General features: G+C 47.0%; 2 protein-coding genes across 2 annotated transcripts in view; one reads left to right on the plus strand and one right to left on the minus strand.

Annotated features, from left to right (window-relative positions):
- Positions 1-24,487, minus strand: part of LOC114908066 (NACHT, LRR and PYD domains-containing protein 7-like) — a 582,624-nt gene that overhangs the window by 70,944 nt on the left and 487,193 nt on the right.
- Positions 3,472-19,424, plus strand: CACNG7 (calcium voltage-gated channel auxiliary subunit gamma 7). The gene is made up of 5 exons (XM_029245132.1): positions 3,472-3,757; positions 4,437-4,523; positions 4,931-5,071; positions 18,226-18,371; positions 18,741-19,424. The coding sequence occupies exons 1-5, from the start codon at positions 3,562-3,564 to the stop codon at positions 18,996-18,998; spliced, it is 828 nt and encodes a 275-aa protein (XP_029100965.1). The 5' UTR covers positions 3,472-3,561; the 3' UTR covers positions 18,999-19,424.

Below are 24,487 nucleotides of genomic sequence, written 5' to 3' on the forward strand. Positions count from 1 at the left end.
TCCGGGCCTCTTTCCCCTGACCCACTTGTGAGTGAGGGGCGTGGAGAGGGCAGTCCAAATAGACTACACTTCCCAGCAGACACTGCGGCGGACCCTTCCCCCAAGTGAGGCTCCCGCCGCCAGGGCTGATGGGAAGTGTAGTCCCTGGACAGGGACAGGCCAATGGAATGGTGTGCCTCCGTCTGTGTATTTGGAGGCGACTGAGCTTCAAAGCTTCGCAGGCTCCCTCGGGGAACCCCGGCGTCTCTTGGTCCCTGCAGGCTCTTGGGTTTCCGGGATTCGGCCCAGTTGGATGCTGGGGCTTCTCCTCTCTTTCCCAGCACCGCCGCGGTACCCCCATCCGGTGCCCGCGGCCCCCAGCCCCTGCTCCGACCCTCGGCGGGCGGCCTGCCCCTTTAAGAGTGGCCCCGCTGACATCACGGCGGGGGGCGGGCGGGTGCTGGCCCGGCTCCCGGCTCCGCGGCGGCTGCAGGACCCGGCTCCGCTCTGCGCCCGCCTGCTGCTCAGGGGACCCCGGCCCGGGACGCCCCCTCCAGCTTCTTCCAGCCGCCCAGACCCCAGGCTCCGCCCCACGCCTGGGCAGAGCTCCAGTCTTCATCAGGGTACCCCAGGATTGCCCCTGCTGTCTCTTCTTCTCAGGGTCTCTTCTCTCTCTCTCTCTCTCTCTCTCTCTCTCTCTCTCTCTCCCTATCTCAAGGTCTCTGGGTCTCAGCATCTCTCAGCCCAAAGGTCTTTGACGGTCTACCTGTCTCTCTCTGTCTGTGACCTCTCCACTTCCAGGACCCCAGAATCTCTGAGCCTGGAGGAAGAGGAGGGATCCTAGATCAGATCTCTGCCTCTCCATTTCTCTCTCTGTCTCTTTTAGGCCATCTCTGTGTCTTCTCCAGTCTCCAGACCTGCGAGTCTCAGAATTTCACAGCCTCGAGGTCTCGGTGTGACTCTGGATTCTCTGCTCTGTCTCTCTGCCGCTCTGTGTGCCCCTGCCCCTCTCGGGCTCTCTACCTCTGTTTCTATTCTCTCTCGCTCCCTGCCTCCCCCATTCTCGAGGCCCGTCTCCCTCCCTCCCCGCATCCTTTCCCCTCTCCTTCCCTGCCCCTCCCCTCCTCCGCAGTAGCCAATGAGCGGCCGCCGGTCGCAGCTCCCCGCGTCGTCCGCCGAGTGAGGCCGCGGGCGCGGGGGGTGGGGGGTGGGAGGCCGGGAGGGGGCCGGGACGCCGGGCTCCGGGGCGGGGGCGGGGGGCGCGGGCACCGGCGACCCCGGTGGCGGCGGCGGCGGCGGCCGGGGGAAGCCGCGGGGCCGGTCATGCGGCTGCGGGGCCCGCGGCCCGGAGCGTCCGCCCAACCCTGAGCGAGGTGAGCGCGAGGGGAGGGTCCTGGAAGGAGGTGGGCGCGGGGGATTCCTCTGGAGGTGGCTGGGAGACGGGGCTTGGGGCTAAAAGGGGCCTGAGTGGCTCCGAGGGCTGAGATTCTGGCGGTCGGACGCCCGAGTTCGGGGGCAATGGGGGATGGAGGGACATTTGGGCCTAAGGAATCTGGGAGGACGGGGTCCGAGGGTCCCAGAGTGGGGCAACTATACTCTTAATGTCCGAGTCTTGGAGACCGTGGGCACCGGGGAGGGTGCAGGCCAGGTCCTTGAGGGAGGCGGTCCTGGCTGAGCGGGGAGGGCCCGGGCCCAGTAAAGGCAGGCTGGAGTCTGAGAAGGGGTCCCCAGAAAGAGGGAGCACGCCTCCCAAGGTATTGAAGGGAGGTGGAGTTTGGACTTGGGGCTTGGAGAATGGGACCCCGGGGATCCAGAAGCCTATATCCAGGAAAGGCTGGGATAAAGAAGGATAAGAAGGAGGGGGGGAGGGGGGTGTCCCAAAGGAGGAAGGGCTGGAGGCTGGAGGAGAATGAGGAGATCTGGGCGGGCCATTTAGAGTGAGGAGGAATCAAGCAAGGAAGGAGGAGACCTCCAGAGGGGAAGTGAGAAGGGTGACGTTGGCAAGGTCCCAGCTGGGAGTCTGAGAAGCCAATGGGGGGAGCTGAGGTCACCTACCTGGGACTAAGACAGTCAGGGTGACAGGGTTTTTGATGCTGGTTTCCGAGGTGAGTGGACTGGAAGAGGAGCAGACAGCTAACAGTCAAGCCCTGGAGCCATGGGACGGGGGATGGGAGGAAAAGCTGGTCAGAGCCCTGCCAGCCTCGGATTCCTGCATCCTCCAGGAGGCTGGGGGCGTGGCGGGTGGGCTGGGGGCACTAGATGCTGCACTGTGGGGGGGCAGGCGGGATGAAGATTGTCTCAAACTCCAGGGTTCTTGTTGGGGTGGTGTCAAGTTTCAGGGCTACAAGAATCCTGGCTCAGGAGAGTGGGGTCTCAAGTCTTGGCTGCATTGTTGGGGGGCTGTTGATTAGGGGTCTTAACCTTCATAGTTAAAACGGTGATGGAGATTGTGGTATTCATGTAGGTTGAGGTCTCTGGTTGAGATAGGATGGGGATTGCAATTTGAGCCTCCCAAATCATGAGACTGTGTGGTTTAGGGAAATGTTCTTGATAAAGGGTGAGTGTGGTGGGTAAGGGATTAAGAGATCCCTAGTTGGAGTCTCCAGATCTCTGACTGGAATTTTGGAGGCCACAGCCTTGAACTGAGGATTTCTTTTTTGAGGGTCCAGTGTTAGGGAGATCTGGGTTCCAGGTTGCATGTTGAAGAGGGTCTGTATTTGGAAATCCTAGTATGGGAAGTTGGAGTCCAGAACCTCTGGTAGGGAATCTGGGGATCTTGTAATGGGGATGGGGGAAATGGGGATCCTGGGCTTCCTGATTCGGGTTTTAGAGTTCAGAGCACTGATCCCCAGTTTGAAGGAGGGTCACTTGTTTGACTGGAGTGCTCTAATTAGGGTGCTGAGATGGGGGACTCCCAGATCATGGTTTTGACGTTCTGGAGTCTCTAGCCAAAATCCTGGCTCCAGGTCTCTGGGCCCCAATATTCTGGGATCCAGCAACATGGGGTGGAGTTCTAGCATTCCAGGTTCAGGGGCCTGCGGGGATTTGGGATGGGGGGAGGGGTGAATTAAGGTTCTGGAATCTTGGATCTGGGTCGTGGTCCATGATCTCAGACTGGGATACCAAATTGAGGTCAAGACACCGTATCAGAGTTAAAAGGTCAAGGTCTTGGTATTAGAATTGGATGTTAAGGGTTTAAACTTAGATGGGAGGTCTGAGGTCAAGGCCAGGGTATGGGGTTAGGGTCCTTGGCTAGCGACCCACTTGGGGGATTTCTAGTTGCTATTCAGAGACAGAGTCCAAAAGAAAGGGGTCAGGGTATTAGGTCTGGGCATGGAGTCAGGATTGGTGGCCTAGGTTAGGGTTTCTAGACAAGTTACTGGTTCAAATCCAGGGATGGAGTTGTAGGTCAGGACACAGAGGTCAGATTTGAGAGGGTTCAGTTTGGGGATTGTTGTTTCTGGCCTGGGTCCGATGTCCCACGTGGCTGCATGGGGTTTGGGGACTCTAGTGGTCCCATCAGGGCCCTCCACTGCAGCTTCCTGTCCCTCAGGCCCCGCAGGGCGCCCCCCGCCGCTGAGGATGAGTCACTGCAGTAGCCGCGCCCTGACCCTGCTGAGCAGCGTGTTTGGTGCGTGTGGCCTGCTGCTTGTGGGCATTGCGGTCAGCACGGACTACTGGCTGTACATGGAAGAGGGAACGGTGTTGCCACAGAACCAGACCACGGAGGTCAAGATGGCGCTGCATGCTGGCCTATGGCGCGTCTGCTTCTTCGCAGGTACAGACCTCACCTGCCCACCAGTCAACTGTCCCTGCCTTGCTTGGGATCCGAGAGTCTTTATCCATAGTTCCATCCCATGGGTGCCAGAAATCCAGAAATCAGTCCTGTTTCTCTCCTGGGGAGTCAAATTTCTACCTGGAGATTCAATTTCTAGCCCTTTATTCCCTGGATCTAAGAACCTTAATGCTCACACAATCTCCAGGTCCCTAATCCCCGTAACCTCCTGGAGCCCCTGGCCCCTTAGAAGCAGCAGTCTAAGTTCAGAACTTGTCTCCTGGACAGTTCCAGAGCTGAATGGAAAGAATAAAAAAAACAAACAAACTGTGCCTCCCAGCTACCCCAGAGACCACTCCTTCTAGGAATCCTGTCCCACCTCACCCCCCAGACCTTACCTCTTTAGGGATCCAGGAGTCCTGGCCCATAGCCCCTCCTCACTTGGGACTCAGTCTTCCAGCCCTGTCCTCCATCCAAGGGACTCTAAGGCAGCTTGCAATAGGAGCTCTCGGACTCCTGCCCACCCCCTTCTGCGACCCCCTAAGAGTAGTACAGACCATGATCCTTGGATTAAACCTCACATTCCCATCCTGGGGTCTCTCTACTGTGCGTCCTGCCCCTGACTGCCTCTCCAAAGCTCAGGAGCCTCTCATCCAGCCCTGCCTTCTTATCTTCCCCTCAGGCCGGGAAAAGGGTCGCTGCGTGGCCTCAGAATATTTCCTTGAACCGGAGATCAACTTGGTGACGGAAAACACGGAGAATATTCTGAGTGAGGGGAAGCAGGGGGTGGGGAGAGTTAGGCAACAAGGGTGCAGGGTGGCAGGGCGTGTCCTGGGAGAAAGGGTAGGACCAGAGAAGGGGTGGGGTGGGAGGGAAGGAGTGGAGGCTTGAGAGCAGGCAGAGTGGTTGGGTAAGGAGGAGGGGCCAGGTTGAAGGGGTGGGGCCTGGGAAGTGGGTGGAGTCAATAGGCAAGGGGTGGGGTCAAACCAAAGGAGGTGTGGCCTGTGTGAAGGGGTGGGGCCAGCAGTGGAAGTTTCAGAAAGGGGAGGAACCACATAAAAGAGCGCGGTCAGGGCTGGGAGGTGCGGGGTGGAAGTGGAGAGGTCAGGAGAATGGGGAGGTGTCCTCCTGGAGAGTCCCCCCTCACCCCTGTCTTTCTTCTTACCCCTCCCCCAGAGACAGTGCGCACAGCCACCCCCTTCCCCATGGTCAGTCTCTTCCTCGTGTTCACCGCCTTCGTCATCAGCAACATCGGCCACATCCGCCCACAGAGGACCATTCTGGCCTTCGTTTCTGGCATCTTCTTCATCCTATCGGGTAAGCCCAAGGAAAAGACTTAAAGGCCGTGGGACTATTTTAGGTTCCAGGAACCTGGGGTTCCTCTTCCAATAGGAAAGCCACTTCCTTGCTGTGTAATCCTGGAGGAGTTGCAGAACCTCTCTGAGCCCCACTTCCCTCCTCTGTGAAATGGAGCTAGCCGCCAAATCACAGCGAATGCCTGTTGGGTGCTAATTAGGTGCCAGGCTCTGTTCTGATACTCACAACAACCCTGTGAGGTAAATGCTATTAATAGCCCCATTTTACAGATATGGAAACAAACACTCAGAGGAATGAAGTCATTTGCTCGGGGCCATACAACCAGTGAGAGGCAGAGATGGGATTCAAACTCACGCATTTCGCCTCCAGAGGCTGTATTTTTAACCACTCCTGATATTTGAGCAATTAACAGATTACAAGGCTCTTTATGTTCTGTGCATCATTTTACTTGAACATTTTTCAACCAGAAAAGTTGAAAGAACCCTGTGCCCACCACTTACAGTCGACCATTACCATACCACAGATTTGCTCTATCCTGTATCTGTCCATCTGCCTCTACCCATCCGTCAGTCCATCTTATTATCATTTTAAAATGCATTTCCAAGTGAGTTGCAGGCATCAGTACACTTTGCCCTAAATTCTTCACCATGCGTGTCATTAGCTAGAGTTCAACGTTTGTTTATAGTTCTTGTTTCTTTTGAGATTCAGGGTTCTTTTGCATGAGTGATCTCATAACCTTCTCATAACATGTCTGCCCGGGAGTTATTATTAGCCCTCATTTGATAAAATGGGGATACCGAGGCCTGCAATTGTGCAGGGAGTTGCCTAAGATACCAACCTAATGCTGGCTCCCCAGGGACCCAAGTGTCCTGAGCTCCAGAGTAGAGCTGTTTCTGAAGTGCTGCCCTCCTCCAAATTTCAGCTCAGTCCAGTCCAATTTGGTCCAACTCAGCTCAGGTCAGCCCAGATCGCCTCAGCTCTGACACACTTAACTCCATCAATCTGGCCCAACTAACCCCAATCTATTCTGACTCATTTCTTCAGTTCAATTCGAATTAATTCAACGTGATTTAATTAAACCCCATTCGTGCCCTTTTAATTCAGTTGATACTTTATGAACAAACCCTGCTGTTGGTCTCGTTTCCATTCTGTCCCTTTGGGCCCACATTCGGCTGCCTCTTTTGAGTTGGCTCTGCAAATAGTTGAAGATAGATCTTCAAATATCCTCTCCCCCAGTCTCCTCCTTTTTCCTCACCCAGCTTTCTCCAGGCTAAACCTCCCCCGTGTTTCCAACCTAACCTGACGAGACCTTTTCCCAGGGAAACCAGGGTGCAACCTCTGTGCAAATTTGAATCACAGCATGTAGAGCCAGACACAGAGCTAAAATAAGACACGTAGACTATCTCCATCCCAGAGTGTCAGATGGAAAAATAGTGGCCTAGAGAGACAGAAAGTGGGGCAAGGGTAAGGAGCATGGGAACGTTTATTCAACCCACCTGAAACATTAGAAGAAGGAAAATCCCGTTGTTCGTGTTTCACAGAAGTTGAAACAAAAGAGGTGACATAGCTGGTAAATGGCAGCGCTGGCATTAGAACCGAGGATATTCTCTTCCCAAAAGCCACGCTCGTGGACCTGATTTGCATCAGGACCTGACTTCCCAAGGTCAAGCTGAGGATCAATGGTGCCGTCAGGGCTGGAAGTCAGGCCTCTGATGTAATAATAGAGTAATGGGCAGGGATTGAACCCCACTTCCTGAACTTCATTTCATAGACTATGACCTATGCACCCCACCCAAAGTATCCAGTTGTGTGCTCTGCAGGTTGTAGGGGGTAGTGGCTGAAGGCACCTGCTCCTGTGAACCTAGAAAGACCTGGGTTAAAATCCTACCACTTACTCGGTGTGTGAGTTACAGCATTCCTTTCTGGAGCTGTTGAGAGGACCAGTCTTGTTCAGGGGTCAGCAAACTTTTTGCTTAGGGCAAAATAGTAAATATTTCAGGCTTTGTGAGCAACCAGAGGGGAAGCAATGGGCCTGGCTGTGTTCCAATCATCCTATTTATGGACCCTGAAATTTGAATTCAGTGTAATTTTCATGGGTTATGAAATATTCTTCTTCTTTTGTTTTTTTTCCCCCACCATTAAAAAAAATGTAAAAACCACACTTAGCTCGCAAACCATACAAAGACAGGCAGCAGGACAAATAGTAGTTTCCTGACCCCTGCTCTAGATCACGGACGTGAAGGGCCAACCCAGTGCCTGGTCTATAGCAGTAAGTATTCAACACGTGGTAATTTTAAATAAATACATACACACATACATTCATAAATAGCTGTAGTAGCAACAACTTGGGGATGCAAAAAGGGGTTTAGATTTTGAGAGATTCAGGAAGTAAAACAGACATTACTTGATGATGGACCATCCTTGGATGGGGGACTGGGAATCAAGGTATTGTTTCTTTCTTTTTTTTTTTTTTTTAAAGGATCTTTAAGTATTGTTTCTTTCCTTTTTTTTTTTTTTTTTTTTAAGTGCCATGGTTTGGGGAAGTTCTGAGTGCTTTGTGCAAATTAAGTTATTTCTTTTTCTTCCCCTCATAAGGCAGATGCTATCATTATTCCCATTTTCCACTTGAGGAAACAGAAACACTCAGAAGTTGCTCCATAGTGGAAGAAGGATTCCAACCCAGACTTTCACCCTGGCGCTCTGCTGCCCTACCACAGTTAAAAATCCTAAAGACAAAAAAAAAAAAAAAAAATCCTAAAGACAAAGGAGATTAAAAGAGAGGAAAGGGGGACTTCCCTGGTGGTCAGTGGTTAAGACTCTGCAGTTCCACTGCAGGGGGCACGGGTTCGATCCCTGGTCTGGGAAGCAAGATCCTGCACATGCTCCGTGATGGGGCCCCAAAAAAAGGGGAAAGAATGGAAATAGTACCAACAATATCTTAGATCTTGGAATGGAATGATCTAGTCCAACCACCTCATGCTCCCCATGAGGAAACTGAGACTTAGAAAGAGACGAGAGTTGCCCGAGGTCGGGTAAATGGTGAAGTTGGCATTCAATTTTGGAGAAAGTGGTGAGAGGGCTGGGGCAGGAAAGGGATAGGGTCACACCGGGACGTTAAAGATCCCTCAGGGACTTGTGTTTGGAATGCACTAGAAGGAAAGAGACTGGAATTGGGCAAACAGAGGAGGAGGCTTATGCATTGGTCCGGGCAATAGCAGATAAGGTTTGAGCTGGGAGGGGGTGTGGAAGGATAAAGGTGACTGGATGGCTTTGAGAGAGAGGGATATTGACGGAAGAATCAATAGAACCAGATGACTGACTGGATATGGTTGGTGAGAGAAGGGGAGGAGGCTGGAGTGACATTGATTTTCTTTTTCCAGGTCATAAGAGGCATGCTTCCCATGCATGGCTCATATTAACCCCTGATCCTCAATCATGCTCTATGCATCTGCTCATTCATTCATTCACTCATCAAACATTTACAGAGACATCTTACATGCCACGCCCTGTGCTGGGCGCTGGTGACATACTGAATCTTTTTTTTTTAATGTGGTGAAAGTCACATAATATAAAACATACTATTTTAACCCTATTTAACTGTGCAGTTCAGTGGCACTAAGTGCATTCACATTGTTGTGTAGCTCTCACCGTCATCCATCTCCCAAAATTTTCACCTTCCTAAACTGAAACTCTGTCCCCATTAAACACTAACTCTCCATTCCCCCTCCCCAACCCCTGCCTGGCCCCTGGCATCAACCAATGTACTTTCTGACTCTATGAATTTGACTATTCTGGGTACCTCGTATAAGTGGAATCAAACAGTATTTGTCTGCACCTACTGTATATTGGAATGCATGGCAGTCTGCAGGCAGGCAGCCACAAAACAGCTCCCAGCTCCATGTGCATCAGTGCTTGTCACACAACACTTAAATCCCTTTAATGGATTTCCATTGCACTTAGAATACATCCCAACTCCTCGTGCTGGCTTACAAGGTCTTCCATGATTTGGCCACTGTTCAGACCTCTGGCCTCATTACCTAACTCACTAACACTCTCCATTGCTTGTAACTTCAGCTGCACTGGCCTCAGTCTATTCCTCAAAAATGATCATCTCAACCTCACTTCCATGTTTGGAAGTCTCTTCCCCCTAATTCTCAAAGACTCCAACTTTCCCTCTTCAGAGTTTCTTTCTCTGACAGTGGTACCCCATGTTGCTTTGCCCCCACTATACGATCCATCACATTCCCTATTTTATATTTGTTTCATAGCACTTATTGCTATTGTCATCTTCTTCATTTTCTGTCTCCTTCTACTGGAATGTAAACTCCAAAAGGCAGGAACATGCTCTTGCTTGTATCTTCAGAGCCTAGATGAGTTGCTGGCACAAAGTCCACAATGAAATATTTGTAGAAGGGATGTATGATAAAGACAGCTCAGGGCATTCTGGGAAAAGCGAAGATGCATTAAGCTGACACAATAAGGTGGTGGGAAGGGTGGGAACGACCACAGCTTCAGGAGCAGGTGACATCTAAGTTGACGATGCAGAAAGGGCGAGGGGAAGTTTTTCACGTGAAGAGAGAAAAGTGCCTTGTACAGGGATGGAATTCACAGCGTGTGTTAAGACCCTAGAAAGCAGCTAAGACAAGTAGCCAGCTGTGTAGCTCTCCGTGGTCCTGAAACTCTTTGTTCTAAAGCAGCTTGTGCCTATTCAGCTTGGAATGTAGGTGATTCTTGCCTACTGTGCTCTAAGTATTCTGAAGCAGATGTAGCGGAGGGGGGAGGGAGAGAGTTGGATTACAGAGCAGGGAAGGGGGAAGGGAGAGAGAAAAAGGGAGAAGGAGAAAAAAGGGAAAAGAACGTTATTTTTTAGAGAACCAGAGCCACTGTAAAATGACCAGGAAGGAGAAAGAATGACAAGAATAACTTACCTTTTGACGTTGTTTTTAGATAACTTTCAATTACTAAAAACAACAACAAGGGTGAAAAACAACCACAAAAAGCTCTTTCTCTGTTTCTTTCTTTTTTTTTTTTTTCTTATTTTTCTTCTCTTTGGAAATATTTGTTTCCTTCTCATCAACCCTGCTCCTGACTCTCTGTATGGAGAATGTTTATTATTTACACCTGAAATGTGAAACATGGGACTTGAGGTGAGGCAGGAGTGGTTTAGCAGGTATGGGCTTTAGAAAGAACCAGTATCTAAAACAGGGGGATACAGATTTGTAGGCAGTGGGACAGGCATAGGGAATAAGCCTTAGCTGGGTCAGAGGACTTGGGGATGCAAAAAGGGGTTTAGATTTTGAGAGATTCAGGAAGTAAAACAGACATTACTTGATGATGGACCATCCTTGGATGGGGGACTGGGAATCAAGGTATTGTTTCTTTCTCTTTTTTTTGTTTTTAAAGGATCTTTAAGTATTGTTTCTTTCCTTTTTTTTTTTTTTTTTAAGGATCCCGTTTAGAGTCACGCATTGCCTTTATTTTATTTTATTTTATTTTATTTTATTTATTTTTGGCCATGCCACATGGCTTGTGGGCTCTTAATTCTCGGACTAGGGATTGAGCCTGGGTCCCTGGCAGTGAAAGCACCTACTCCTAACCATTGGACCGCTAGGGAATTCCCTAGGCATTCTTTTCCTATAAACCTGCTCATCTTTCAAGACCTATAGCAGATGCCTTCACCATGTAACACTTCATGGGCCCCCTCTTCTTGAACATCAAAATTATGGAATACCAGAAGTTGAAAGTGCTATGGAAGTTCAGCAAAGGCTAATTCTTAAAGGAGACAGAGGAATGGGGATTTAGAGTGGATTTAAAAGGGAAAAGCAGCTAACGAGCTAGAAGTTCCAGGTGCATGGCAAGTATATTCATCCATTCAACTAGTATTTATTATCTGCTGGATCTTGCGCCAGATGTTAGGAATGCAGTAGGAAACAAGGTCGACTAGTTTCAAGCATCCTAGAGGAAGTGGAGGAGATTCATGACTAAAAAACTACAAATAGATAAAAAATATAATGTTAGGTAGTGATAAGTGCAACAAAGATAAATAAAACAGTTAAGGGGAAGGAGATTGATGGGAACGTCATTATTTAATCTTACCTCAATCGTTCCAAATTTTTAATGAAAACTCTGAAATCTGTAGAATAGTACCGTGAACACTGGTACTTCTTCCACCTAGATCCACATAGATACTTGCATTTTGCTGAAGTTGTGCTATATTCTGTCTCTCTCTTTACACACAGTTTGGTTTTTGTTTGTTTGTTTCTGGCTTTACCGTCTGAAAGTAAGCTGCAGGCATCATGATCGTTCATCTCTAACCATTTTAATATGCATCTCTTAAAGAGTAATGACATTTTCTACATAACTACAACACCATTATCAAATCTAGAAATTTTACAATAATTCCATAATATAATTCATTCCATTTTCAAACTGTCCCAGTTGTTCTAAGAATGCCTTTTATAGCTTTTCCCCCAGAACCAGGATTCAGTCTGTTTATGCGTAGCATTTAGTTAATTCTCTTTTAGTCTAGAATAGTTCCCATACTATATTTTTTTACAACACTGACTTTTAAAATATATTTCATTATAAAAATATACAAAGGATAGTATAATTTGCCATGTACCCTTCACTCAGTTTCAACAATTATCAACATATGGTGAATCTTTTTTTAGTCATACTGCCATACCTCCCTTCTGCACTTCACTACATGATTTTAAAGTTGGTCTCAAACATTAAATCGTTTTATCCACAAATGTTTCAGTATATCTCTGAGAAATTAGTACTTTGTTATTTAACTAGCCACAGTGCCACTGTCATGCCCAAACAATTAAGAATAGCTGCTTAATATAAATTAATATCTAGTTAGTGTTCAACTTCCCCACTTGTCTCATAAATGCCTTTTTTTTTTTACCATTAGTTTCTTGCAGATCAGGATCCAAATTCCACTTGTGCATTTAGTTGATAGATCTCTGAAGCCTCTTTTAATCTGTAACAGTCCTTCTCCTTCTGTTTTTTTCCTTGCCATTTATTTGTTGAAGAAATCTAGTCATTTGTCTCATAGAATTCCCACACTCTAGATCTTTCTAATTGTGTTTTTGTGATTTAATATGCTCTTCCATCCTGTGTTTTCCTGTAAAACTGTAGATCAGATCCAGGTTTGATTTTTTTTGGGGTGGTGGTGGTGATAAAATACTTCATAGATAGGTGGTGCTATTATGTCCTACTGTATTGCATCAGGAGACCTAATACTATCTGGTTGTGTCGCTTTTCGAGATGTTAAGATCAGACACTTGCTTAAGTATTACAGCTTGGCTCATACCATTGTCATTTTGAAATCTGCAGGACAGGGTGTCTTGTAGAACACCCCACATCCCACATTTATTTGTTTCCTTGTGGCATCCTTTGATTTGTTCCTCTTTCTTTGTATTTTCTGTAGCCTGGAAGTTATGTCCAGGGTAGAGACTTGATTAGATTCTGGTTAAATATGTTTGGCAAGATTTAGAGGTGGTGCCATGTTCTTTATAGCCCATCATTTCAGGTAGCAAATAATGTCAAGTTGTTCCTACCAGGAGTGGAACAAAGTTTGAACCCTTGGTAAAGGGGGTGATCATTAGAGCTCTCCATTGAAAAGGTACATTTTTCTCCTTACAACGAGTAAGTCATTTGCAGGGTAACATTTTGGCACCTTGGGGGAAAAATCCTGTTTGGGGATGTCCATTTTATTCAAAATGTGTTGCTTTGGAAAAATTTTAAACATACAGAAAAGTTGCAAGAGTTATACAAGGAACTCTCATATATTCTTCACTGGGACCAATTTATAACATTTTCCACATTTGTATTTCTGTTTCTTTGTATCTTATGTGTATATATCTATATATGTATATATTATGTAATTTATATTATATTAATTATATTATATTATTATATAACCACCTGAACATAAATTGCAAACACTTCACTCTTAAATACGTCAGCAATTATGTCCTAAGCACAAGTGCATTTTCTTTCCTAACCACAGTACAATCATCAAATTCAGGAAGTTTAACACTTATACAGTATTACAGCTGATACGCAGTTCATATTCAAATCTCACCAATTGTCTCCACACTGCCTTTTATAGTCAGTTTTTCCCCTGATTCAGGATCCAGTTCTGTTTTTCCTTGCTGTGTCTCTTTCGCCTCCTTTCATCTTTTATATAGTTCCTGTACCTTAAAAAAAAAATCTTTCATGTTGATGTTTTTTTGAAGAATGCAGCCAGTATTTTGTAGAACACCCCACAGTTTCCACAGGAGTGGATCCATGTTACAAATTACCAGTAGGGACACTACATAAACGAAGTAGTGTCACGATCACATCAGGAGGTCGGGGTGTCCGTTTGCCCCATTATTGGTGATGTTAGCTTTGGTTTCTTGGTTCAGATGGTATCTGTCAGGTTCCTTTATGATAAAGGAAGTTTTCAAAAATCTCTTTGTAATTAATAGATATTCCATGGGGAGATTCTGTCATACAGTGACTTAATGTCCACTGTCTACGATGCTTGCCTAAATCCTAATATTACTACAAGGGTTGCAAAATGGTGTTTTCTTAACTCTGTTGTTCTATCTACATGGATGTCACCGAAAAGAAGAATTTGGTTTTTTTTTTTTTTGGCCACGTGGCTTGTGGGATTCTAGCTCCCAGACCAGGGATTGAACCTGGCCCCTCAGCAGTGAAAGTGTGGAGTCGTAACCACTGGACTGCCAAGGAATTCCCAAATTTTCTCTTTTCTTTTATTATTTATTTCCTTAAAGAATATATCAGTATGGATTCCCATTTTTTAAAAATTCAGTGTATTGTATGTCATTACTTTTAGTATTCATTTTGATGTTCAGATTGTCCCCAGTTGGGCTATCAGGAACCTCCTTCAGATGAGTTCCTGTGTCCTTTTTTGACATGTCTCCAACATTTTTTTTTTGAGTACTTCCTTATTTTGTGGTACCAGTACACCTTTACTGCCCCTGCCTCAGGCTTCAAATGAGCTGTTTCTTCCTAGCTCCTGATGTAGTGGGGGTGATAGTAGAGACCAAAATCTGGGTGCTAGGTGTGCTCATTGCTGCTGGGGTGTCACTGCTCCTAGGATATTTCAGGATACGAGCTGGGAAATTACATATATTTGTAAAACAGGAGTTTATACTGACACCACAAGGGTCTTTCTTGACTTACCCCATTCTGATTTGTATCTTCCTTCTTTCAGAATGAGATCTCCACCTCCCCAAAACATCAGTATACTTGCACATTTGCTCAACCCTACTATTCACACAGAATAACTTAAGTACTGCTACCCCTACACTACTCCCAATAAAAACTTACTAAATACGGTTCAATATTTCTTCACAGACCTTTTTGTCTTTAAACTGAGATATATATTCAAAGTACTTTGTCCAAAAGTTACTTGGATTACTACTTTCCCCCCTCCTGTGGTTGTATTATTCATCTGATATAAATTAGCTTCATTTATTTTTGTTTGTATTCAATTTGTTGTTTTCCCCATCCTTGTTTTTTTTTTTTTTAACTAAATTTATTTATTTTATTCTTGGCTGCGTTGGGTCTTCGTTGCTGCACGTAGGCTTTCTCTAGTTGCAGCAAGTGGGGGCTACTCTTTGTTGCGATGCACAGGCTTTTCATTGTGGTGGCTTCTCCTGTTGCGGAGCACAGGCTCTAGGCACGCAGGCTCAGTGTTTGTGGCGCACGGGCTTAGTTGCTCTGTGGCATGTGGGATCTTCCCGGACCAGGGCTCGAACCCGTGTCCCCTGCATTGGCAGGCAGATTCTCAACCACTGCACCACCAGGGAAGCCCCAGATCCTTGTTGATTTTATCTTTTGAATATATAAAATATTAGCATAGTTCCAAAGGTCAAAATTATGCAAAAATATATACTCAGAGGAGTGCCACTTCCTTCCCATCTCTTCCTTCCTATTCTCACCTACCTAAAGTAATCAACTTCATGTTTGTTTCCCCTCCTATGTCTCTTTTTGTAAAAATAAGCAGATGCATATATGTATTTTATGTACCTTTTTTGGGCTTAAAAGCTAGCATTCTGTATAGTCTTTTTAAATAATTAGTGATGTAGTCTGGAACTATCACTGAACTGCATATCTGTTCCTAGAGATCTTCCTCATCGTCCTTTCATAGTGGCACAGTACTCTGTTATGTGATGTTTTATAGTTTATTCCATTAATCTTCTATGTAAGGGCATCTAGGTCATTTTTAATATTTTGCAATTATGAATAATGCTGCAGTGAATTAACTTGTACATATGTGCTTTCATATTGTTGGACAGGTATCTTCAGGGTCAATTTCTAGAAGTGGGATTGCTGGGTTAAAGGATAAATATATGTGTGGTATTGTTAGACATGGCCAAACTCCCCTCCATAGAGGTTGCACCATTCATTTTGCATCCCCACCAGCAATATATAAGAGCTTCCATTTCCCTGCCTCACAAAGAGTATGTTGTGAAGCTTTTTAACTTTTGACAATCTGATGGATGAGAAGTGGTATGTCCTCATCGTTTTCACCTGCATTTCTCTAATTCTGAGTGAAGGGGCAATTTTTTAAAACAAGGAGATCACAGAAGTCCTTTCTAAAGAGGTGACAAGGAATAAGAGATCTAAATGAAGTGACAGATACCAGGGGTTAGGATGCCGTGCTTCCACTGCAGGGGGAGCAAGTTCTATCCCTAGTTGGGGAACTAAGATCCCACATGCCATGCGGCCAAAATAATAATAATAATAATAATAATAATAAATGAAGCGACAGAGAGAGACATGTGGAAATCTGGGGGAAGAGCATTCCAGTTCAAGGGAACAGGGAGAGCAAAGGCCCTGAGGCAGAAATGAGCTTGTGTTCAAGCAAGAGTGGGACCTAAGTAGCAGGTGCAAGGAGAAATGGCTAGAGATGAGTTTGGCAGGTGACTCTGTAGGCATTGCAGTCCAGGGGTCAGGTACACGTTTCTGTAAAATGCCGGATAACAAATATTTTCAGCTTTACTGGCCATACAGCCTCTGCCACAGCTACTCAGTTTTGCCGGTACAGCCATAGGCTAAATGTAAACAAATGGGCGTGGCTGTGTCCCAACAAAAGTTTATGTATGGACCCTGAAATTATAAATTCATATGCTTTTTAAATTGAGACATTATAATTCACATAACATAAAGTTCATATATTCAGCAGTTTTAGTATATTCACACGGTTGTGCAACCATCTCCATGACCTAATTTTACCACATTTTCATCACCCCAAAAAGAAACCTCACTCCCTTTAGTAGCTAATCATAATCCCCCCTCCACCCCACCCCCTGGCAACCACTAACCCACTTTCTATCTCTATGGATTTGCCTGTTTTGGACATTTCATATAAATGGAACCATACAATATGTGGTCTTATGCATCTAGCTTCTTTCACTTAGCACATTTTCTAGGTTCATCCATGTGGTAGTATAAATGTGTACTTCATTCCTTTCTTTGGCTGAATAATATTCCTTTATATGGCTATACCACATTTTGTTTATCCATTCAGTTGATAGACATTTGGGTTGTTTCCACTTTTTGGCTATTATGAATAATGCCGCTGCAAACATTCATGCGCAAGTTTTTGTGTGAGCATATGTTTCCAGTTCTCTTGGGTAAATACCTAGGAGTGGAATCGCTGGGTCATATGGTAATTCTATCTTTAACACTTTGAGGAACTGCCAAATGGAATTCATATACTTTTTACGTGCCACAAAATATTCTTCTTTTGATTTTTTCAACCATTTAATTATATAAAAGCCATTCTTAGCTAGTAGGCCATACAAAAACAGGAGGTGGGCTGGATTTAGCCCTGGGCGGTCATTGTGTTTGCTAACCTCTTTTGTAGGCAGTGGAAGGAATTTAGATTTATTCTGGGTGCGATGGGCACACAAATGTTTATTTGTAGGATTCTAGGGGAAGATGCTGTGAGGATTACTTGGATTAATTTGGGGGGAGGGATTTTATAGCCTCTTTAAGCCACCCTACGTATGGCTATCGCTCTGCATGGCTACTGTTTAAAAGAAAGTTCAGCTTGAAGAAGTGATAGTTGCCTCTTAAAATTTTTCAAATCAGACCTCTCCTCTCCACCTTCTCCATGTGCCTCTATTTCCTCCGCTGTAAATGGAGATAAAAATGGTACCAATTTGAAAGTGTTGTGAGGTTTGAATGAGTTAATGCATATATAACACTGAGAATGGTGCGTAGCTTAGAGCAAGACCTATATAAGCAGTTGCTATTATTATTATTGTTATTGATGTTGTTGTTGTTGCTATTATGATCTATACAGCTTCAGCTCAGCTTCATCCTCCTTCCCTTGGAATATCACAATATCCAGTTTCTCCCTTCCAATCTCTTCCCAGAACCAATCAGCCCCAAAAGGATCTTCTAACACTTCGATCTGGCCTTGTCCTTCCTCTGCTTCAGACCATCCATGGCTCCCTGTGCCCTTGGCATTGATGCCAAGCTCCTCAGCCTGGCATTCGAGCCTCATCATGGCAATGCCCGTGCCCCCTTCTCTGGCCTCATTTCTTGTGGCTGTGGTTCATGTTTTAGCTACGTGGAGGGATCAGTTCATTGTTCCCCCTCCAACTCTTTGCCCATGCTTTTCCCTCTGCCCTGCCTGGAGTGGTATAATGGTAAACCCTAATTCTTCCCTGGGCCTCATCCTTTAGGACTTCGACAAAGTCATGCTTCCAGGAAGCTTTCCTTGGCTCCCCCCACCCTTGCCCCAGGTGGGCTTGGTGCCTCTTCTGGACCCACAGAGCTCTGTGCTACTGTTTTCTTTATGACAGTACATGTCTGACAGTACATGTCACCATGGATGTGACTGTTGATCAGTGTTCATGTTTGCCTGCCCCAATTGCATTGTGAGCTCCTGGATGGCAGATTAGGGGTGGGGGTGGGAGGGAGGAGGAGGCTGTTGATTTATCTCTGGGCTCCCTGCACCCAGCCGAGGCCCAGCACACAAGGAACTTCAACGGATGGAATTTAGTCCAGGGTAGAGCAGGGAGGAGAGGGGAGAGGATGGCGGTGAGATGCAGGGGGCCTGGGGCTGGGGAAAGGGGTCCACTGCTAATGGGCCAAGGGCACCCCTCTGCTCCCCACAGGCCTCTCCTTGGTGGTGGGCTTGGTTCTTTACATTTCCAGCATCAACGACGAGGTCATGAACAGGCCCAGCAGCTCTGAGCAGTATTTCCACTATCGCTACGGGTGGTCTTTTGCCTTCGCAGCTTCCTCCTTCCTACTCAAAGAGGTGATGTCTGTGGGGCCCAGACTCTAGAGTTTTGAATGGGGGGGGGTTGGGGGGGAGGGCATGATTCCTGGGTCCAGGAGGAAGAGGAGGCTGTGGATGTAGACTCTGAATTAAAAGGAGGTGGTGGCTGAGGTCCTAACCCCTGGGTCCTGGAGGAGGAGGGTCCTGGAGGAGGAGGGTCTGGGAGCTCCAACTCCTGGGATCCTGGGGAGAAGGTGACTGGGGCTCTACTTCCTGGGTTCTGGGAAAGGAGGAAGCTGGAGGCCTGGAATCTTGGGTCCTGGGAGAGGAGGGACTGGGGGTCTTGAGTTTTGGGGTCAGAGGGAGCCCGGGGCCAGCCTCTGCGACTCTGACCCTTTCTTGCCACAGGGAGCTGGCGTGATGTCCGTGTACTTGTTCACCAAGCGCTACGCGGAGGAGGAGATGTACCGTCCGCACCCGGCCTTCTACCGCCCGCGTCTCAGCGACTGCTCCGACTACTCGGGCCAGTTTCTGCAGCCCGAGGCGTGGCGCCGCGGCCGCAGTCCCTCCGACATCTCTAGCGACGTATCCATCCAGATGACGCAGAACTACCCTCCAGCCATCAAGTACCCGGACCACCTGCACATCTCCACCTCGCCCTGCTGAGGCCCCGCCCCCCGGAGGGCCCCCCTTCCTCCTCTTCCTCCTCTTCCTCCTACTCCTCATGGGTCTCCCCACAACGCAGCTGCCCCTCAAGTCCTCGGGACTCTTCGTCCCACCCGTAGGACGCTGCGCACGCGTTAGCCCCGCCCTCTTCCCAGTGGCCCCGCCCCGTCACCATAACCCCTCCCTCTTTCCTGACCGCTCCACTTCATTGGTCCCTGACACCTCCTTCTAGATGACCCGCCCCTTTTCCTTAGGCCACTCCCCTCCCGGCCTAGTACCACCTCCCAGGTTCCTCTGCTCCTTGGGCGAGCGGCCGAGCGCGCCCACCTCCGCGAGCCATCCCCCAGCCTTCCGCCTCGCTGCAGGGGCTCTGGGCAGGAGAGTAGGTGCCAGCTGCCGCCAGAAATGCCAAGCATCCTCTTCTGCTCTCTGCCCTGGCTTCTCTCTTTCCCGGCCCAGTCTCACCTCCGGACTTTCGTGGTCCTCGGGTGTAGTGCGGCCGGGGTGGGGCTGGAGGCCGCAGGTATGGTGTCCCCTCCCCCACTTCCCCACCCACGGGAGACCCCATTCTTTCTCACCTGCTGGACGCTTCTCGGCCTTTTGAAGGTTACCTGCCTTTTCGAGGGCTCTCTCTAACGGCTTTTCTTGCTCTCTCAGCTGACCTTGGCTTCTTTTCCTTCCTCTGTCTCCCGGCCTCCTCTTCACCCGCTCATCCAAAGCCCGTCGGTGCATCCAGCCCCACATACCACGCGACAAGAATGGAGACCCTAGGGTGGAGGGAATTCCTCCACGCCATTTCCACGCCTGTGCCCGCCTCTTCCCCCTCGAGGCCCCGTCGGGGGAGGGAGAGGCAGTAGCGGGGGTCGACGCCCCCCAAACCTCGAAGTCTTCCGTTTTCTGGCCCTCCCCCTCATTGAAGTCCCCCTTCCCATCTCAGACCCCCAACTCTGGCCTCTTTCAAGGGTCCGTCCGCCCCCTTGGACAGATGGGGGGGTCACCAGAAACTCACCCACCCCCTTATTAGGGGAGGAGGGGCGAGGTAGCACAGTGTTGTACACGGAACTAGAAAGGCCCCCTGGGTGGGGGGAGGGGGGCAGGGGAGGGACGGGGGCTTTTAGTTTGCATCTTAGGGGGGAGGGGGGAGGGGGGACCGCAGCAGTTAACCTGTCTTTACGCAGCGATTTTTAACGAGGCTGGGGGGAGGGGGACTTTGGGGGTGGGGAAGGGATGGGGTGGGGGGCCTGACTCTGTTATTTACCGTGTATCATATGTAAATACCGACAGAAACTTCAATAAACTTTATTTAAAACACGTCTCTGCCTGCCCAGGGGGAGGGCATTGGATACCGAGGGCGGGTCCAGGTCTCCACCCTGGCGGGGTGGGGGAGAGGCTGTGGCTAGAGTGCTACAAAATAAGGTTAGATGGTCGTTTGTTAAATAGCTTAATCATTGTAATTAACAGCCTCACTTTATAATTCAGGCCATGTAAAGCGTGTAAGACAGCAAATGACACAGGTCCGGGTCAATAAAAATTAACTCTTGGTATCACTATGACCACTTAGAGAACAGTTACTATTACTCACCTTCCTTGCTTCATTTATTTATTAAAAAAAATTTTGTTTTTTCTTGGCTACGCTGCGCAGGCATGCAGGATCTTAGTTCCCCAACCAGGGATCGAACCTGTGTCCCCTGAAGTAGAAGGGCGGAGTCCTAACCACCGGACCGCCAGGGAAGTACCTGCTTCACTTAATTTTCTCCCCAAGCCTGCATGTTGAGTTTATTGGACTCATTTTGCAGCTAGGTCCATAGAGGTGAAATGACTCACCCAGGGTCACACAGGTGGAACTTGGCAGAGCTGTGAGTTGGGACTAGGTTCAGCTGGTTCCAAACCTTGAGCTTCCTTCCTTTTGTACCGGGGAGCAGCGGCTTCTCCTAATGCCTGGTCACTCTGTGAAGAGATAACTGCTACTATTTATTGCACCTACTATGAGCCACACACTTTCCTCCCATCCATGATCTCAGGAGATGTTCCCAGCAGCCCTGTAGGTAGGAGTTATCACACACATTGAGCGAGCGGGCACACACACGTTTTACAGGTGAGGGATGGAGGCTCAAAGTGGTCTCTAAGATCTGTGATCTCACCTACCACACTGAGGGATTGAAAACGGCCTGAATGTTTGATAAACTTTTTTTTAATTTATTTTTATTTTATTTTATTGATTTTTTTATTGCGTCGGGTCTTAGTTGCGGCAGGCGGGATCTCCCTTGAGGCATGCGGTATATTTCCTTGCGGCGAGAGGGCTTCTCTCTAGTTGTGGTGGTGGGTTTTCTCTCTCTAGTTGTGGGCATGCGGGCTCCAAAGCACATGGGCTCTGTAGTTTGCGGCAGGCGGGCTTTCTAGTTGAGGTGCCTGAGCTCAGTAGTTGTGCGCGCGGGCTTAGTTGCCCGGTGGCATGTGAGATTTTAGTTCCCTGACCAAGGATCGAACCCGCCTCCCCTTCATTGGAAGGCAGATCCTTTACCACTGGACCAGCAGGGAAGTCCCAGATAAGCTTATTCTTGAAATATATTAAAAAGGAAACACAGTGCTAGCTTGGATTCTACACCTCTTCTAGGTTTAGTCTCTTGGGGGCAATCAGAACAACGTCTGCAACCACTACCGCATCCTGTAATGGCCACGGACACATTGATCAAGCTGTTGTGAGGTGTCAGAGACTGCTGAGCCCTTTTCATTTATCGGCTCATTGGGTTCTCCCAAACATCCTCTGAGCTAGGCATTCCAAAGAGCCCCATTTTGTAGATGAGGAAACTGAGACTGGGAGGTAAGGTCACCCAGCTTGAAAGATGCAAAGAATTCACACCCATTCCTTTCTAATCCCAGAGTCTCCTCTCTCCTGCTGCTATATCTGACTTCGAATTTGATGCAAACTCATTCTGTGACCTTGAGCAAGTCTTTTAATCTCTGGAGTTTCAGTTTCTTTTTCTGTAAAAAAGGAGGGGGATGGGCTAGCAGGACTCCAAATCCCTCTGGAACAGGAAGAGTGGTGGGGATAGGTTAGCAGAAGAGAACTAAGAGTCAGCAGGATCAGATTCCCTGAGGGAAATACTCTGAGTCATTTTCAATGATTTCAGGAGTTTCTGTAGGTCATGCTCAAGAACTGGGATGGCAAACGTGTTTCAGCTTCTTTGTCAAGACTAACTGATTCCTAGTGGCTTCTTGGAGCACAGTGTTAAGAAGGATTTGAACATCTGCTCAGTGGGAAGGGATGTCCCCATCGACTGGTGCTGTCTGCCATTCTGATCATTTGGTGCTGTCTGTCTTGCGTGCAGGATGAGTAGTTGTGGTGCAAGTGCTGAGGTATTTGCTGATTTTGCCTGGAACTTAACAACTTAAAATCCTAAAGTCTGTGTTCTTTAAAAAAAAAATTAAGTTAGTGTTTTTGGTGGTTGTTTTGTTTTTTACATTTTGAAAATACAATGGGATTCCATAGTTAAAGATTTATCTTTTTTTTTTGAAGGAATGCTGTGAAAAGTCTGTCCTACTTCTGACCTCCTGACATCCAGAAATACCCTTCGCCCTAAGGTATTATCTTTTGATGTATAATTTCAAGAATTCTATATGCATATCTAAGCATATGTGTATGTGTTTAAATGCACACACAAGTGAGTCTGTAGCACATACATATTTATTTGACACAGCATTTATCATAGTATGCACATAGTTCTGTACCCTCCAGTTTCACATGTGTTATGGAGATCATTTAGCATCAGTTATATAACTCTACCTTATGCTTTGTTTTTTTTTTAATTTATTTATTTATGGTTGCGTTGGGTCTTCATTGCTGCAGGCAGGCTTTCTCTAGTTAGGGCGAGAGGGGGCTACTCTTCATTGCGGTGCATGGACTTCTCATTGCAGTGGCTTCTCATTGAAGTGGCTTCTCTTGTTGCTGAGAACGGGCTCCAGGCGTGGGCTTCAGTAGTTGTGGCACACGGGCTTAGTTGCTCTGTGGCGTGTGGAATCTTCCGGGACCGGGGCTCGAACCCATGTCCCCTGCATTGGCAGGCAGATTCTTAACCGCTGCGCCACCAGGGAAATCCCTACCTTATGTTTTTTAAAGCTACCTAATAATAATAGTTTGCATAAATTAATTGCATAGTGTACTGTTTTCTATGTGCCAGACACTTTGCATTCAAGTCTTGAGCACTTTACATTGAATAACCCAAGGAGGTCAGTGCTTTTATTATATTATCATCCCCATTTTACAAATGAGATCCTGAGGCACAGAGAGGTTAATTAACTTTCTCCTGGTCATACAGCTAGTAAGTGGTCAAGCTAAGATTTGAATCCTGGGAATCTCCTGAGCCTACTGATACTTAACCCTAAGCGTATACCTCCGTGTATATTGAAGCCACGCAATCTCATCTTTTTATCTATCATCATGTTTACAAAGTATTTTGTACTCATTTCATTTACAGAATAGTACTATGCATCAGTGGTTCTCAAAGTGTGGCCACCACAAGGTCAAAACCATTTTCATAATAATACTTAGATATTACTTGCCTTTTTCACTCTTAGTCTCTCATGAGTACATGGAGTCCAGAGGCTGCTGGAGGCTTCACAATGGCTGAGAACACAATAGATTGAATGCAGAAGCAGATACGAGAACCTAACTTTCTTCTATTAGGCCAAACGTTGAATAGATTTTCTTCTTTCTCCCCACTCCCCCACCCCGGCGCTGCGAGGCTTGCGGGGTCTTAGCTCCCTGACAGGGATCGAAGCCAGGCCCTCCGCAGTGGAAGCACGGAGTCCTAACCACTGGACCACCAGGGAATTCCCGGAATAGATTTTCAAAAACATAAAGCATACACCTGAAACTGACACAACAATGTTAATCAACTATACTCCAATATAACATATTAAAAAGTTAAAAAAATAAACCGATACCACTATATTTTGGGGGGAAATAGTTATTTTTCACTAAAATAAGTGTTTATGCAAACATGCAATGAATTTATTATTTTACTTAAGTAATACATATTTTAAAATCTTCTCAGCTTCAATTTTGAATATGTTAAATACTGACAGACACAACACACATAAACAAAAGCTCTTTGGGGTCTGCTACAATTTTTAAGTGTATAGAGGGGTCTTGAGGGCAAAAGTTTGAATCATTGCTGCTGCATGCCATGCAGGTAATGTATCAGATGTAGAGATTTGCCTGAGTTTTTCAATGGCTGTATAGTGGTCCCTTGAATGGAGGTAATTTATTTTAACAATAAACTCATTTTTATTATAAATGTAACACAGTCATGATTTTCAAATTTAAGCAGCAGAGAAGTGTAGAAAGAAAAAAATAACTTTCTTTTCGTTTTTCTCAATCCCAGGTTTGTTCCTCGAAGGGAAAAATTGTTATCAGTTTCTTCTTCTAGATGAGTGGTTCCCTGCTCAGGGTGATTTTGCCCCAAGGGGACATCGGGCAATGTCTGGGG

The sequence above is a fragment of the Monodon monoceros genome, unplaced genomic scaffold (assembly GCF_005190385.1).
Source record: "Monodon monoceros isolate NGI ecotype Baffin Bay Population unplaced genomic scaffold, NGI_Narwhal_1 Super_Scaffold_10, whole genome shotgun sequence".
NCBI classification, from domain to species: Eukaryota; Metazoa; Chordata; class Mammalia; order Artiodactyla; family Monodontidae; genus Monodon; species Monodon monoceros.